Source organism: Delphinapterus leucas, chromosome 2 (genome assembly GCF_059928025.1).
Source record: "Delphinapterus leucas isolate spDelLeu-1000000601 "Yukka" chromosome 2, BTC_Dleu_Yukka2, whole genome shotgun sequence".
NCBI lineage: Eukaryota > Metazoa > Chordata > Mammalia > Artiodactyla > Monodontidae > Delphinapterus > Delphinapterus leucas.
In genome coordinates this window covers 107,008,683-107,025,351 of record NC_143130.1, presented here as the reverse complement: position 1 = coordinate 107,025,351, position 16,669 = coordinate 107,008,683, and the positions used below count along the sequence as shown (strand labels likewise).

The 16,669-nt window shown below is 42.6% G+C and overlaps 1 protein-coding gene and 1 non-coding gene across 3 annotated transcripts in view; both read left to right on the top strand.

Annotated features, from left to right (window-relative positions):
• Positions 1-3,160: 3,160 nt before the first annotated feature.
• LOC115803676 (U2 spliceosomal RNA) lies at positions 3,161-3,352 on the top strand. The gene has a single exon (XR_004024447.1). It is a non-coding gene; the product is annotated as a U2 spliceosomal RNA (small nuclear RNA).
• Positions 3,353-8,997: 5,645 nt separating this feature from the next.
• The window catches only part of DAD1 (defender against cell death 1), a 64,474-nt gene continuing 56,802 nt past the window's right edge, over positions 8,998-16,669 (top strand). Inside the window, exon 1 of one of the 2 annotated variants that reach the window (XM_089905897.1) lies at positions 8,998-9,243. In XM_089905897.1, the coding sequence (XP_089762023.1) occupies positions 9,033-9,243 (211 nt within the window). In that variant the 5' untranslated portion in view covers positions 8,998-9,032. The remainder of the gene's footprint in view (positions 9,244-16,669) is intronic. The other variant, XM_022553616.2, reaches the window with a different exon arrangement.

Here is a 16,669-nt window from a genome sequence, read left to right as displayed (position 1 = left end):
CCTCCGCTAGAGCCCAAGTTTCCTGGAGGATCTTGTCTTCTTCTCAGCTTTGCTGCCAGCCCCTAGGACACAGTGTGGCACAGAGTACACAGTCAGTTCTTACTGGAGAAAGAAATGGATGAAAAGTCTAGTGAGGAGGTATATGTATAAACAAGTACCTAAAAAACAATGTGCTAAGTGTTATGGAACGGGAATGTTGCCTGTCATTCCAGTAAACAAAGAATGTTGCCCGCCATCAAGCCATCAGCCAGTGAGGTCTCCCCCTGCACACTCCCACCCCATGGTGCGCCCTGAGGGGAAGTCAGGATGGAGAGAAACAGGAAACATTCTGTGCTCTGGATACTGGCCCTAGATGGTTAAGATGCATAACTAAGGAATAATTTCAGTGAGCCCCAGATGTTTGCATCTTCCCCACACATAGTAAAGCCCTAAAATTAAGTTGAGATGTCTGTTTTTTGTGATAAGCAGTAATATTTCCATGTTCGACTACGTTTTTGTTTTTGTTTAAGCAAAAACTGTATATCCTGGCTCCTCTTCGGAGCAGTTCCTCAGAGCTATCTGAGAGGCTGTCTCCCAGGCTACAGTCCTCAGTAAGGTCCCCAAATAAAACTTAACTCTCAACTTTTAGTTTGTGCATTTTTCTCTGATCATCAGTGTCAAGGGCTTTTGGAAGCTATACCATATAGGAAATTCCAGGCTACATCACTCTGAGACAGGGCAACAAAATCTCCCACTTTTCTGAAAACCTGTAAGATGTAGAACTTTTGGGGGCAAGGATGACCTGGCTAGAACTGGTATTAGATCTCTCTAGACCTCATCTCTTGTGGCAGTGCACAGAAGCATTTGTACTTTGTTTCTGTGTGCCAACCCAGCTCTACAGTAGAGGTTGGAGAGAAGTAGGAAACTTGAACATACGGAAAATGCCTTTTATAACCAAAGTTAATAGATCCCTTAAGGCGTCCCTGTTACTGAACTGAACTTGTGTCTGCTCACCACCACACAGCAAAGCTAATTTACTGACACTGGGTGTGGTGAAGGAAAGTATAGTAGTTATTGCAGGGCCCGGCCAGGAGTACAGGTGGCTTGTGCTCAAAAGACCTGAAATCCCCGATGGCTTTCAGGAAAGGATTATTATTTTTTCTTTTTCTTAAAAAATTATTTATTTATTAAAAATTTTTTAATCAAAGTTTTTTTATTGAAGTATAGTTGATTTACAGTGCTGTGTTAATTTCTGCTGTACAGCAAAGTGATTCAGTTATACATACATATATATATATTCTTAAATGCAACATTTGAAGTTAGGGTTGCAAGGGGCATGACTTTCTTCTGACTGGTTGGTGGTGAGGTAACAGGGTGGTGTTTCAGGAATTTTAATCATCAACCTTCTGGTTCCAACCAGTCTGGGGTCTATGTGCTCGTGCTCAGCATAGAGCCACCATCCTCCAGCTGGGTGGGGATGTTAGTTTCTGCAGAACAACTCAACGATATATGTCAGATCATTATGCCTATCCTTTGAGGAGGAACTTGGGCTGGTTTATCATTGAACAATTGTTTCTTGACTGCTCTGCCTTTGTTTCTGTGTTCCTTCACCTCCCTAATTAGTAACTGCTCGAGTCTGCTCTTTGGCACTCAGGTAAGGCCCAGGAGACCAAAGCCTTTTTCTACAAATAAGAAACAGGGGACACAGAGGGGCTTTTGTACCAGGCAGCGTCCTGCAGGGTTCTGCTTGGTTTCATCCCCAGAGCTGGGATATCTCAGGATTAGGCTGGATCTGTTAGAATTATAGAGCGGAGAAGACTCTCAGGCCTGCTCTAGGCAGGCCTCTGAGGAGAAATGTAAGGTTCTTATTTCTCCTTAACTTCAAGGTAAGATACACTATGTGCAGGTGTATCTTGTACCTCCAACATATGTGATTTTGTAACAGGGAAGAGCCAAATCTGACTACATGTTGGATCTGTTTCTTCTACTTTAACCTTTGATTACTGTTGCTTTTGTTCACTAAAAGGATACTGTCTATACACAATGGCCTGCCTCAGGGAACCCTGCCTCTCTGCCTGAACCAAAGTGCCTTTTTTCAGGGAAACATCCTGACCCTGTCCACCTGTGGGTGGCTGCAAGAAAGAAGAAATTAACACAACCCCTCCCCAAGGCTGGCCATTCCAGGGGACATTGCAAATCTTATGGTCTTTTTACTTTACTTCCTCATCTCCTCTCTGTTCTATAAAAGGAACTGGCATCCAAATCCCATAAGATGGTTTTTCGGACACACTAGTCTGCCATTTTCTCAGTCTGCCGGCTTTCCGAATAAAGTCGTATTGTATCCCTTGCCTCAACACCTCTCTCAGATTTATTGGCCTGTCGTGCAGCAAGCAGAGCGAGCTTGGACTCGGTAACAATTTTACATATGATTTTATGTGCGATTAAAGTATTAATATGGTCTTTATGGATGGAAACTAATTTTAACAAACCCTCTTGTCGTGGTCTGAAGGCGGGTTGGAAAAGAATTTCCAGACACAGGTAGAATGTAAAGAAGATAGAATTTATTAGAGGCAAGGGTCGCTGCCAGAACAGCGGGCTGACTTCCTGGTAGTCTGGGAGAGTCGAGCCTGAACACGTGCTATTGATCAGTTTTTATAGCCAGAAAACAAAGGAATGGTCCAAGGTGAAAATTTTGTTTACTGATGGTTGAGGCACATATACCTCCCTTCTATAGGGTGGGAGTGAGACAGGGAAGATGCCTTTCCTTATTTGGAACAGGTGGGCTCAGGAATTTTGTAACCATCGCAACATGGTGGGGAGGGCGATTGATTAAGAGTCCAGTAGGGGGTGTCACTTCGAAACTTTTTCAGGCAGGGTCGTCCTTTGTCCTTGAAGCACCGTTGTCCTTGGAGCACCACACCTCCTTCCTGTGCCTGTAAATCATATTAAATATTCCAGAAGCAGGTGGAACTGATGACCTGACAGTTCAGGCCTGGCAGGGATAGATCATTCTTTGGTTTCAAATGGGTGTCATCGCCTTTTGAATGAACTATGAATATGGTGTGACCCTTAGAGTAAACAAAGGAACTGCGTACAATAGCTCTAAAGTTGCTCTCTCCAATATGACAGCTACTAGCCACATGTGGCTACTTAGATTTGAATTAATAAAAATTAAAGTTCCATCGCTTCTCGGCCTTTTGGCTAAGATCAAGTGTAGTATCTGTTCTTACCAGTTTAATATCTGATACGTTCTCTTTCTGAGAACAACATATTAAACAGATTTTTTGGAGCAGGGAGTTGGAGTAGGAGCTTGCTCCATCCACTTCACGCATTGATCTGGTATTGCAGTACCTCCAGGACTGGTGCACTCCTCTGGGGATAATAACTGAAGTTTAAAAAGCAATAACCAGACTTCCCTGGTGGTCCAGTGGGTAAGAATCCGCCTTCCAATACAGGAGCGCAGGTTCGATCCCTGTGCTGCCACTGCAATGAGAAGCCCACGCACCGCAACGAAGAGTAGCCCTGCTTGCCGCAACTAGAGAAAGACTGTGCGCAGCAATGAAGACCCAGTGCAGCCAAAAATAAATATAGAAAAGAAAAGAAAAGAGAAGAAACAGCCCTAAAGAAGAGATGCATAAGTTGAGATACTGGGGAAGAGGCAAAGAGCTTCCATTCCCTCTTGGGATGTGTGACCCTCCCAGCATCTGGATGTGATCAGCAACTTATAAGTTCTTGGAACCCTTTTTGGTTAGCGTTTTTTAAATGGAGGCTTCATTACATAGGCATGATTGATTATATAATTGGCCATTCGTGATTGAATTCAATCTCCAGCCCCTCTCCCCTTCCTCGACCTTGAGGAGGAACTGAAAGTTCCAACCTTGGAATCATGTGATAATCATTCCCCTGGCATCTAGCCCCCATCCTTAGGGACTTCCCAGAAGTCACTTCATTAACATAAACTCCAGTGTGGTTGAAAGGAGTTTGTTACGAATAACAAAAGACATTCCTTCTACCTTTATTGCTCTGGAGCTATTTCTGAAATTGGGGACAAAAACAAGTATTATAACAAAAGATGTTCCTATTGCTCTTACCACTTAGGAAATAATGAGGGTTTAAGGAGTTCTGTGTCAGGAACCGAGATGAAGAACAAATGTATATTTCTGGTTATATCACACTGTCATACAAGGAAAGGGGGTTTGGGCCACACTAGGGCCAAAGTTTAAAAGATGGAGCTGTTACATGCAATAGCAGAGAGAAGCAAAGGGAGGGATCTGAAGGAGAAAGTGAAAATACAAGGGAAAAGAATTGGAAAACAGACTCTCATGCAGAGATTTTCTTTAGAGAGTCCACTTCTTTGGAGGAGTTGTCTTTCTTTTGATAAAGAATGTCATTTCTTACTGTAGAGAGATACATTGTAAAATCATGGCCTTTGTTTATAAGGGGACCTTTCTTGTCCTTCTACTTTCCCATTGTTTTATGATGTTGAGTGTTGAAGGGTAGCAGAATATGCCACCCCAAAATATGCCACCTTAGCATAAGGATTATTTTGAGCTGAAGGCAACTGGGAAGAAGCAGATACAAGGATGGCTCTCTGCCCTCCTCCTATTTGCCTAAAAGCAGGACAGAAAGATGTCTCCCCTCCTCTCTCTACCAGGAAGGACAGAACTCTAGATCCTTACCAGCCCAGAGAGGGCACCAGAGAAATCTACATAACAAACGTCACTAATTAGCCCTTATTTTTCATTAATGCTTCACATATTTACTTTCTCACAATTTGCTGCCCTAGAAACTCAAAGTTCTTTTTCTCTGTCTTGTTACTTCTCTAAAAATTTATTGCTCTTTTTGTTAAGATGCTATTGTTAAAAACAAGACAACAGGCTCAAAATGGAGTCACTTATGCTAACTTAATTACAATTTCAGCTCTCCCAGAAATGGAATCTTAAACCAATCAATCAGGGATTACCTGATCAGTACTAGTTAGGTAATCTGCCTAATAGACCCCTGCCATCTGCTAAAGGAAAGTGACCTTGCCGTAACCAATCTGCTTTTTTGTCTAGTATAATCTAATTGTTCCCTCTCCCTTCTGCCTATAAAAGTCTCTTTAGATAGCTCCTCAGAGTGCCTTACTATGTGCTGGTTGGATGCTGCCCAACTCATGAACTGTTGAATAAAGCCAATAAAATCTTTAAATTTTATTGAGTTGAATCTTGCTTGTTAACACTATATAAGCCCAAGTTCTAACCACCCTTTTGAGTTACTTGTAACTGAGTGCTCCCCTGTGTATGTGCGATGCATATGTTAGGAAAATTGTTTGTTTTTCTCTTGTTAATCTGTTTTTTTTCAGTCTAAATTATAGGGCCAATGAACCTGATTAGAGGGAAACAGTTTTTCTTCTCAGTGTTTTAGTAACAAAACATCTAAGGTCTACTCTGACTGCAGCTTCATCTTATAAATTTGATTTGCCCTCTGACAGCCATCTGGGTTGAAGTCCCTCCAGTACCCAATATTTTGTATGCCCAAAATATTGGGGCTCTGTGCTTTGCCAACTTCTAATTATTCAGAAAAATAGGGAAGCAGACATAGTTAATTACCAGGGTTATTGATAGTTAATAAGAGCAAATATATCCTGAACATTTACTCTGTGTCAAGTGCTATGTTAAATGCTTAATGTTAACATTATCTCATTTAATCCCCAAAACCTGCCAACTAAAGAAGGTCACTCTCACCATCCAACTCTAAAAGGATTGAGTCATCAGCCACTGTGGTTGCTGACCTTCAGTACACCCTGAAAGGAGTTCAGGGCAGAGGTCACTCTATGCTTTGGGAAAACTGGCAGAACAGGTCTTCAGATAGATATTTTCAGGAGAAAATTTTATGAACCCAATTGAGACAGGAGGGACGGGAGCAGGACACAACCTTTAAAAGAATGACACACAGGGGAATTTCCTGGTGGTCCAGTGCTTAAGACTTGACGCTTTCACTGAAGGGGCCCGGGTTCAATCCCTGGTCAGGCAACTAAGATCCCACAAGCCATGTGGCCTGGCCCCCCCCAAAATAAAGAATGACACAGCCGTAGAGGATAGGACAAATACTGGTTAGAATCAACTAGGCCCAAGATGGGAGGAGATTCGAATTCCAGTAGACCTTGAGCCTCATTATAAGCTCACTGTAATACATGTACGTGCTAAATGACACACCCACCAGCACCATGACAGTTCTGAGGCTGGCCAAAAAAGGCCAAAAAGTAGGCAGTGGCCCAGCTCCTGGAAATTTCCGCTCCTTCCCTCAAATAGCTGGAATAATCCTCCCACTTGTTAGATTATGAAATTACCCAGCCCATAAAAGCTAACAACCTCATACTCTGGGGCCTCTCTCCTGAGATGACCCACATTCTCTCTGTGGAGTGTGTAACTCCCTGAATAAATCTGCTTTCACTCTATTTCAGCTAGCTCTTGGAATTCTTTCCTGCAGGAAGCCAAGGACCCTCACTTGGTGGCCCATCCCAGGGACTCTCCCAAGACCTGGGATGTGACCATCTTCTCGTGCCCCATTTTCCTGCAACACAATTTCTTGCATTTTCCCATACTTAGAAAAGCACTAAAATCATTAACTAAGATATTTGTGCCTCATGACTAGCAGTAGCCCTCTACCAAGATGTGTGCTTGATTGCACTTATTCCAAAATCACATACATGCACTTATCCCAAATCACCTCCCCCCGACCTCTTCAGAGCAGTTCCTCAGAGCTACGTGGACACTGTCTACTGAGCTATAGTTCTCAGTAAGTCCCCAAGTAAAACTGAAGCTCACAGCTCTCACGTTGCCCATTTCTACTTAAGTCCCAACAAGCCAGGTATTCTTATTTCCATTTTAAAGAAAAGGAAAATGAGGCTGTCAGACTAACTAACTTGTCCTGGATTAGATAACTAGCAAACAGCAGAAACCCAGGATTATCTGACTCTTGAGCATGTCCACTACTCAGGACATGACTTTTTACATATGTGAAAGTGCTGATTTAAAATATTGAAACCAACATTATGTTAGCAATTTCCCACTGAGAAATCAGTCAAAAAAATGTTTCAATGATTATAGAATCATAAACTGAACACAGAAGACCTCTTCTTGCTGTTTTAAGTAGTCCAGAAAGCTTTAGGTCATTATATTCGTGTTTGACTTTGCAGATTTCAGAAAAGGATACATTCAGTAAGTGAATTTTTCATCTCTTCTGCTTTCCCCCTTTGGGAGTTCCTGTGGAGATGTTATGATAATAGTTGACATGGATGAAAGGCAGACAAAACATAAGGAAGAGACTACTGGAAGGAGCCTGGCTGATTTCCCTGAGGAATCCACTCCTAAATGATTAAAAAGCATCAGCCTAGCCTTTAAAGTTTGAAGTTGAATACTGGTGAGGAAGCTACCCTCCTACTTACTGATGAGACAGGGAGAAAGGTTCAACTTGTCAGAGAAACTGATGCTTCTTGCCTTATTATATTGAAATAGGAACTGGTCTGGTTATCCACATTTTTTTTTTTCCCCTCAGAAACATAAAAGAGCTTAGACTGAACTTAAGTTCTCATAACAGTGCAAATCTCCGTGGGTGTGAATATGAATATATCTTTTTAAAGAGATTGTAAATCTTTCTGAGGACATGGATTATTTCTCTTCTTTCTAGAACTAAGCAAGGTTTTGCTCATGACTGACAATCAGTACATTTGTTAATGCTGATTTGGTTCCAGTTTAAACACAAATAAGAAGTGAAAATGAAGGAAGGTTGTCATTTACTTGCTGTTTTAGGAATTTTGCTTCAGTACCTAGGATAGTTCAAAATTATTAATAAGCTGAAAAAGTACCTGGTTTATGTACCACCTGCAGCTGAGAGTGAGATGAACTAGGTCTGGAAGGTCAGATTCATGTTAAATTAAAAGGGCAGCAAAAGCCAGAAACTAAGGTGGATCTTATTTTTCAAAAAAGTTAAAATGCTAAGTATAAATAGTTAATCCCACTTGTTAAAATACAAAACCTCAAACCTTTAGTTTCCTCTGCAAAATAAATTGGAGAGGGTAGGGCTTGAACCAGGCAGCAGGCAATGCTCTTGCAGGTCTTTTAGCGCTGACATCCTGGGATATTAAGACGGGTTCAAGATGACAGCTTGGGAGTAGGAGGCTGCTAAACTTGATCATATACTCTATGCACTTTAATGGAGTTTCTCCCCGCCCCTGCCCATCACCAGCTCTTTTACAACTATATCAGATTCCCCCGAGGATACCTACACTCTAGCATAACGAACTACAATTTGGCAAAACGTGGGCCCGAGGAGGCACCCGATAATTGTCTGCTGAATGAATGAACCCCTGCGGGCTTAGGTTCCACTGCGCTTACTCGTAAGCGTCCCCAAGGACCAGATCGCAAATCGAGTTCAGGCCCGGGTAGAGGTCGAGCTCCCCAACCCCGCTCCGTACTTCCCTCCTCCAATAACCAAGTCTAAACTGATGCCTGCTCAGTGACCGGCCGCCGTGGTTCTCACTGCGGGGCAACTTGACTTGCTCTAATGATCTGGGACAGGCATCTGCAGTTAGCGCCCTCAACAGAATCAGGACCGAGCGGGTACTGAACCGGGAAAAGCCAGACATTGCCTTAAAGCAGATCCAAATAGTTCACCTTTGAGGACGCTGGTGGACCAAAGAGAACCGCTGTCCGCTGAAAAACCTCTTCCCCTCTCCCTCCCACACTATCTTGTTGCTGGAGCAACTGTGGGCGTCACCAACATGACGGCGGAAATAGCACAAAAAGATACACGTCTCCAGCTCACGGAGAGATCCGTTGCGCAGGCGCATTAGCTTTCTCTGGCTGTAGTTCTCATTCTGTAGATATATTCTGCGTCTGCGCATTACTTGTTTCGTGCCTTGGCCGGCCTATACGCCTGCGCAACGTAGCAAATTGGGGAGGGCGGAGCTGGGCTACAAGCGGTGCGCATGCGCCGACACTACATCCGGTGTGGTCGTCGGGTCCGCTAGGAGTTTGGGGTACGCCGGCCGGAATATCGAGCGTGTAGTCATGTCGGCGTCGGTGTTGTCGGTCATCTCGCGGTTCTTAGAAGAGTACTTGAGCTCCACTCCTCAGCGTCTGAAGTTGTTGGACGCGTACCTCCTGTATATACTGCTGACCGGGGCGCTGCAATTCGGTTATTGTCTCCTCGTGGGGACCTTCCCCTTCAACTCTTTCCTCTCGGGCTTCATCTCCTGTGTGGGGAGTTTTATCCTAGCGGGTAATGAATGATTCTATAAGTGATATTAGTTATAATGTGTTACTTTGATGCGTGCTTTTATTCCCACAGTACTCGTCTCTATATGAGACCACCGCCTCGTGAAGTTGAGAGAGGAACCTGCATTGCCCTTTTTGTGAATGGGGAAATTGAGGCACATTCAGGTTGTCGTGCCTAATACCAAAGAGCCGCCGAGGAGCTGGGATTAAATCTGGAAACACCTTCATGTTGCTGTTCAATCTGGTGATCCACTTCACTTCATATTGGTCCATGGAAAACTCCCAACTTTCACTTAGCTTTAACACAACTTTGAAGTTGGTAAACTTGTAAGATGGAAAAGCCAACTCTGAAGCTGTCATTTCACTATCCTGAACTCAGTTTTCACTCACATAGGTCTACTTTAGCTCTATTATTCTGATTCCCAGCAAATTTGATACCTTGTAGACTGCTATATTTAATGAAAGCTGACTGTCCCCATATATTTTTGCCAAAATCTGACCTTTCTTGCTCAACAGGGATTCACTGAATACTGAGTCCAGGCTTGGCCCAGGGAGTGTTGGCCAGTACATTTTATAGGTGGCTACCACATGAACTTTTCCAGTCATGGTATCACCTGCTGCATGACTTGGAAAACATGCCAAAATTCATTTTTTTTTTTTCCACTTGTGATCATCAACAGTCACATTGTAAATTGTATTTTGAATCTCATACAAGGTATGGTAAAAGCTTTGGGGATACACCTGGTATATGTTTCTTGTCCTCAACGAGTTTACAGTGTAATTGGGGCATAGACAAAATACAGCGTCTGGAGACTTCATTTACAGTGGAGTCTTAATTACAGCTTAAAGTTAGAAACCTATAGAATGCTTATTACACATTCAAATTGCTAGTTCAGACTCATGCCAGAGATACTCTACCTTCTACTCTGTTTCTCAAGTTAAGATAAGTCTAAGGACTTAAGGACTAGTTCAGTAAGCCTGGCCTGGAGTTGCAGAGTTAGCCTGTACATCTTTGAATTTTGGCTTAGATGACCAAGACCTGGTTCTCTGTAGCAGCGTCCTGGTCTACAGGAGTTTATATGTTACCATCATCAGATATACTACCCTCTTTGCTCTAGACTCCTCCTTCCTCCCCTAAAATACTGTTCATGACTAAGAATTTTATTAGCCAGACAGGAGAAGGAATCTTTTAATTTTATTTATTTATTTATTATTTCTTTGGCCACCACGTGGCATGTGGGATCTTAGTTCCCTGACCAGGGATTGAACCCACGCCTCCTGCATTGGAAGCACAGCATCTTAACCACGGGACCGCCAGGGAAGTCCCAGGAGAAGGAATCTTGAGAATGTCTGATTTTGTTTTCCAGGTCTGGAAAGAGTAGGAATAGGGCGGGGCCTAAAAGGTGATTAAAAAAAAAAAAAGGCTTCTTTGTGCTGAAGTCACCCTGGCTTCACAACCTTCTAGGGTTAAGAATGACTTCTCGGGGCTACGGAAGCGTGGTCTGCAGGAGGGTGGTTGTGGGCTGGACTTGGCAGATGATGGGTGTGATAAAAGTCAGAAGAGTTTTTGAGCAGATAATTTTTCCAGTGCCAAGGCTTTTTTTTTTTTTTTTTGAGGCTGTTGTAGCTAAAGTTGAATTGGCAGACCCCCTACCCTCCTCCTCAATGAGAAGTTGATGGCCTGTCATTGAAGAGAATGCCTAGTGAAAGGGCACTTTAATAGTGAGGTCCTTTTGGGGGATTCTGATGTCCGTAGGTGTTGGATAATTGGTAACCGGGCCAGGGAAAATGAAAGTTGCTTCAGGAAAAGAAGGGATTCAAGACAATTCAGAGTTGCTCAGGAAGGGTATCGTTTGCATTTCTTTCGACAGACTTAACCTTACTAAAGCCACTGCTGCCATTTGTTAGCTCAGATCCTCAACTGGATACTGTTTTTTAAAAAATTTTTTGGCTGCGTTGGGTCTTTGTTGCAGTGTGTGGGCTTCTCATTGGGGTGGCTTCTCTTGTTGCGGAGCATGGGCTCTAGGTATGTGGTTGTTAGTAGTTGTGGCACACAGGCTCTCTCTCGGTAGTTGTGGCACGTGGGCCTAGTTGCTCCGCGGCATGTGGGATCTTCCCGGACCAGGGCTTGAACCTGTGTCCCCTGCATTGGCAGGTGGATTCTTAACCACTGTGCCACCAGGGAAGCCCTGGATACTGGTTTTAATGGGAAATTTTAAATTGAGAGTTTATCCTTTGTTCTGGTTGTTGGGAAGGGAAGGCTTGTACTTATTTACAGTGCTGAGGCTTCTAACTTCCCCGAGTTGTGTTTCCTATTGGAAGAGAACGGAGGAGGCCAGTTTGGCTGAGAAAGGGAATTGTAGGCGATTACCTTGAAGGATTAGGTAGTGCTGGATGCTAGAGCTTTGAGTGCCAGGCCAAGGAGTTTTATCCTGTAGGTGATAGGAATGCATCTAAGGATTAAAAAAAGTTTTTTTAAAAAAAATTATTTATTTATTTATTTATGGCTGTGCTGGGTCTTCATTTCTGTGCGAGGGCTTTCTCTAGTTGTGGCAAGTGGGGGCCACTCATGGCGGTGCGTGGGCTTCTCACTATCGTGGCCTCTCGTTGCAGAGCACAGGCTCATCTCTTGTTGCAGAGCGCAGGCTCAGTAATTGTGGCTTACGGGGCTAGTTGCTCCGTGGCATGTGGGATCTTCCCAGACCAGGGCTCAAACCCGTGTCCCCTGCATTGGCAGGCAGATTCTCAACCACTGCGCCACCAGGGAAGCCCCGGATTAAAAACGTTTAAAATAATGTTTTAGATTTAAGTAAAGGAGTGACTTAAAATTGGTGTTAATGTGTAGGATGAATTGGAGGGAAAAGTTCTTTAGCCTGGTTCCCTTGATTTCTTTTTTGGCAGTCTGTTCTCTTCCATTCCTTCTGCATGTGTTATGTAGCATATGTTCTTTGGAAATTGATTAGTACATTTTAAACCGATGTAGGATACTATCACATTTTTTAAAAAGCCTGGTGTTATTTGGGCCTGATGAAAATGGTCTGTTTTTTTCTGTTCCTCATGACCAGGAACCTTAACCATAGTTTCAAGGAGACAGAGGTAGAAAATTGCCATTGAGAAATCTTTTTTTTTTTTTTGGATCAACAGTTTAAAGTATAGTAGGCTTTGAAAGGACTTCAGAGATAAAATATTTTTCTTCTTTCAGACAGATTTCAGACATCCTCAGCAGCTGACTGTTTATCTTGTGGTTAGATCTCTCTAGAGGAGGACATCTGTCCCTTTTTCAGAGTAGCGTGTCAGTGTTGGCAGCCCTTCTAGTTTCCTTTTTTACCTAACTGAAATCCCTCTTTTTGCTCATTTAAAGTGCTATTTTGGAGGGATGAGTGGAAAACAATAAGACTGTCCTTAAAATAAATCTTTGATCTTGAAATCAGTTTTTAAGTCATTTCACAACTTTGGTCTATTCTGTTTTCTAATCTATATGAAATATTTACAGATTAAAAAAAGTAGTTTTGTTCCCCCTAGTTTACAGATCCAAAAACAGTTTGAATCTGAAAGGCAAGTAGGCCTAATTCAGAGTGTTTTCTATCTCACGGGAGATCTTGGGCTGTGTGGACTGGGGTCCAGCATTTTTTGGAAATTATCTATTAGATTTGTGGGCCCATAACTTATCCAGGAGATTGGAAGTTTGCCAGCCTTATGCCTGACAGTCCTGTTTCTAAACCTCTTTCATATCCATTGCTACCTCTTCATCCTTTGTCACTCAGGCTCCCAATATCTCTTATCTGGACTACTGTAATCTTCCTTATTGATCTCCCTCCAGTCCATCTTCCACTGTGTTTGCAGGCTTGATTTGACTTGCAAATCTGATTGTGCTACTCCCCACATAAAATTTGTCTGTACCCAAAGAGAAATTAAAAAAAATTTTAATGGCATAGAGGGTCTTTGATAATCCGGTCCTGGCCACATCTCCAGCTTCATCTCGTCTCCACCTCCTCTGTACTTTATATTCCAGCATTATTGAGTTACTTATTATTCCCTGAACATGCTGAGATGTCTTAAGCTATTTTACCTTTGTTTGACTGCCCAGAAAATTCCTTCACTTCTCAGCCATCTCAGCTCAAGTGCTGCTTCCGTTTGAACCCTTCCCTGGCTCTTCAGATTTAGGTCTTTCTCCTGTGTTCCTATTTCACTACACTGTAGTGGTGCAGTGCTCTTTTCATCTCTGCATCCTCAGTGCTTAACACTGTATGTTACATTGTGAGCATGCCTATAATAAGTTAAGGAATATTGAGCTATTATGTGCCAGGTTCCCTGCCAGGGTACTGAGGATTTAACTGTGGAGCACGCAGACATGATCTCTACTCCCGCAGAGTTTATAATCTAGTGGGAGTTGCTGACAAGTAAACCTGGATATAGTGCTGTGATGGAGAAGTATTGGTGAGAATAGGAACACAAGTAGGCACTCAACCCTGCCCAGTGGTCCTATAATACTTCCCTGATATGTTTGCTTTTCCAAAATATGCTTCATATTTTCTCTCTTCATTTTCATCTATATTTTCTCTTTTCCTTTATTCTCAGTTGATGATCTTGCTTTATTTTTTTTTTTGCTAAAAAAGAAATCCTTTCATCTTCCTACCAAGGAATCATAGCAACCCACCTACACATGGAGCCTCTACTTTTTGACTTATTTCCTGTAATGGTGGATGATATATCTCTTTCCTATCAGAGGTCAGTTTCTTCACTTGTGCAGAGGATCCAGCCTTCTCTTGCTCACTCAGGGACTCAGCTTCTGTAATCATCCCTCCATTCTGCATCATTAATTTCTCTCTAGTGGATCATTCCCATCATACATACGTGCTCTAATATCGTCCAATTAAAAAAATTAATTTGACTTTAGATACCCCTTCAGCTACTGTTCATGCCTTTCTGCTCCATCATCACAGAATTCCTTGAAAGGATAGTTGTCTAGTTGCTGTTTCTGCTTTCTCACTGTCCATTCATTCCTTAACCTACTCTTGGTGGTCTGTCCCCACCACTACAGTGAAACTGCTCTTGCCATCTTGCCAGATCTAATGGCCATGTACCTCACCTTGCCTGAATGCTCAGCAACATTTAGCACTTAACAGAGTTGGCTGCTTCCTTCTGAGTGAGTGAAGTACTTTCTTCTCAAAGCTTTTGCAACGCTACACTCTCCTGCTTGTTCCTTCTCACCTCATTGGTTTTTCCTTCCTACGGTTTGTGCTAGGTGCTTTTTGGTCTGAGGGCATGGTTCTAGACCTCTTCTCTGTATTTCTTTCCCATAGGTGAATTTAAATAATGTCTATATAACTACAACTACCACATTTATATTTTCAGTTTTGACCTATTCCCTGAATTCCAAATTAGTAAGTCCAGTTGCCTACTTGACATCTTCACTTGATGTCTAACACACAACTCCAGATTGAACCTTCCGGCCTAGCCATCTGCCTCTTTGCTGGTCAGTACATGGTGTCAACTTTGGTTAAGTTGTTGAAACCACAAATTTAGGTTTTTTTTTTTTTTTTTTGGCTGCTCGGCCCGTGGGATCCTAGTTCCCCGACCAGGGATTGAATTGAACCTGGGCCCTTGGCAGTGAAAGCTCAGAGTCCTAACCACTGGGCTAGCAGGGAATTCCCTAGAAGGTTTTCTTGATTCCTTGATTTCTCTTATCTCCCACATCCATTACATCAGCAAGCCCTGTCTTCCCCAAAATACAGCCTGTATCTCTTGACTTCTGTCCCTTTTGACTCCCATTACCTGAGCTCTTTGGCTCCTGCATGACTCTTCGGCTTCTTGAACTTTGCACACCATTCTCCGCATTGCAGTTCTACCATCCTTAAAAATTTTAGATCAGATTATTTTATTCATCTGCTCAAAACTTTGAAATATTGCTCCATTGTACTTAGAACTACATCCAGACTCTTTACTGAAGCTTACAAAGCCCCACTGATTTGGCCCTTGTCTCCCTCTTGCCCTTGATCCCTACATTCTGGTCAGTCTGACCAAGATTCTTGCTATCTGGAATGCTCTGCCCCTAGATCTTTGCATGGTTGGCTCCTGTCTTTCAAATTTTGGTCTTAAATAGCACCTTCTTAGAGAAGCCTTCTGTGACCACCAAATAAGAAATAGCTTCCCAGTCACTCTTTTATTACCTTGCTTTGTTTCATAGCACATATCACTACCTCATATTTCCTTGTTTAGTTGTTTTCTCACTTATTATGTTTCTCTCCATTAGAGTGTAAGTTCCCTGGGAGCCAGACTCTTGTCTGTCTTGTTCTGTGCCATAGTCCTAGCACCTGGGACAGTGCATGGCGCATAGTAGATGCTCAGTAAATATTTTGCTGACTAAGTGACTATTTAAGGAGATAAATTAGAACTGCTAAAATGGAGCAAGCTGCCTTAGGAGGTAGTACATTTCCATCTTTGGAAGTGCTCAGGAAGGACTGAAGGATCTTTTGTGGAGGAGCTTTTTGAACAGGTGTTCTTTGCCTTTTTTGAGAATTACAAACCGTCCAGAGCGTGTGTTACTGATAGAGGCGGCATATCCCTGCATCTGAGGGATTTGCTGCCTCTGTCAGTAACACAGGCTCTGGATGGTTTGTAATTCTGCACCTAGGGATGACTTACCAGATTCTGGATATGGTGAGTATACTTTGGAACTATTCCCAGCTGATTCATGCAGCCTCCCCTGGCATGCCCATATCCACCACCTCTTGGGTATTTTGTGCATTAGATGGGGTGTTGGTCTTTAGGACCTTCAGGGTCCTTTGCATCTCTGTGCGATTCTGATTCTTATGTTGTCATTGAAGCAACTTGGGTTACTATGATTATGATAATGATAACACATCAGTTCATTTCTTTGTGTACCTTAATGGGGAGCTTCTCTTTCCTTTTGTCCCCTCATATTTCTCGAAGCACTCCTCTACTCCCATCTTCCACCCCAATAGCCCCTGTTAGTCGTGTTTGGTATCTCTTCAGATTTTTTCCTAGATTCCAACTAAAATAAGTGAGAAAATTGTGTGTGTGTGTGTGTGTGTATGCAGTTTAAGAGAAATCTGAAAGGGAATAGTATTTTTGGCTTTTTTTCACTTAATATATCTTAGACATCTTTACTGTCAACGTCTAGCAAATTAATCTCATTCTTTTGAATAATTGCATGGGATTTTATTGCATGTCTGTAGTGTAATTTACTTAAGTAATCCCCTTGATGTCATTTGGACTGTTTTCACTTTTTTTTTTTCAACTTTACGAACATGCTGTTAGAATGCCTTTGTTCTCTAAGATAAATTCTTTACTCAAAAGACATTTAAAATATAATAGATGTTGCCATTGCTCTCCCAAATGGGTGAACCAAGCTATACTCACCACAGTGGGATTTTAACTGGTCGCCCTTGCTTCCTCAGTGTCCTTCA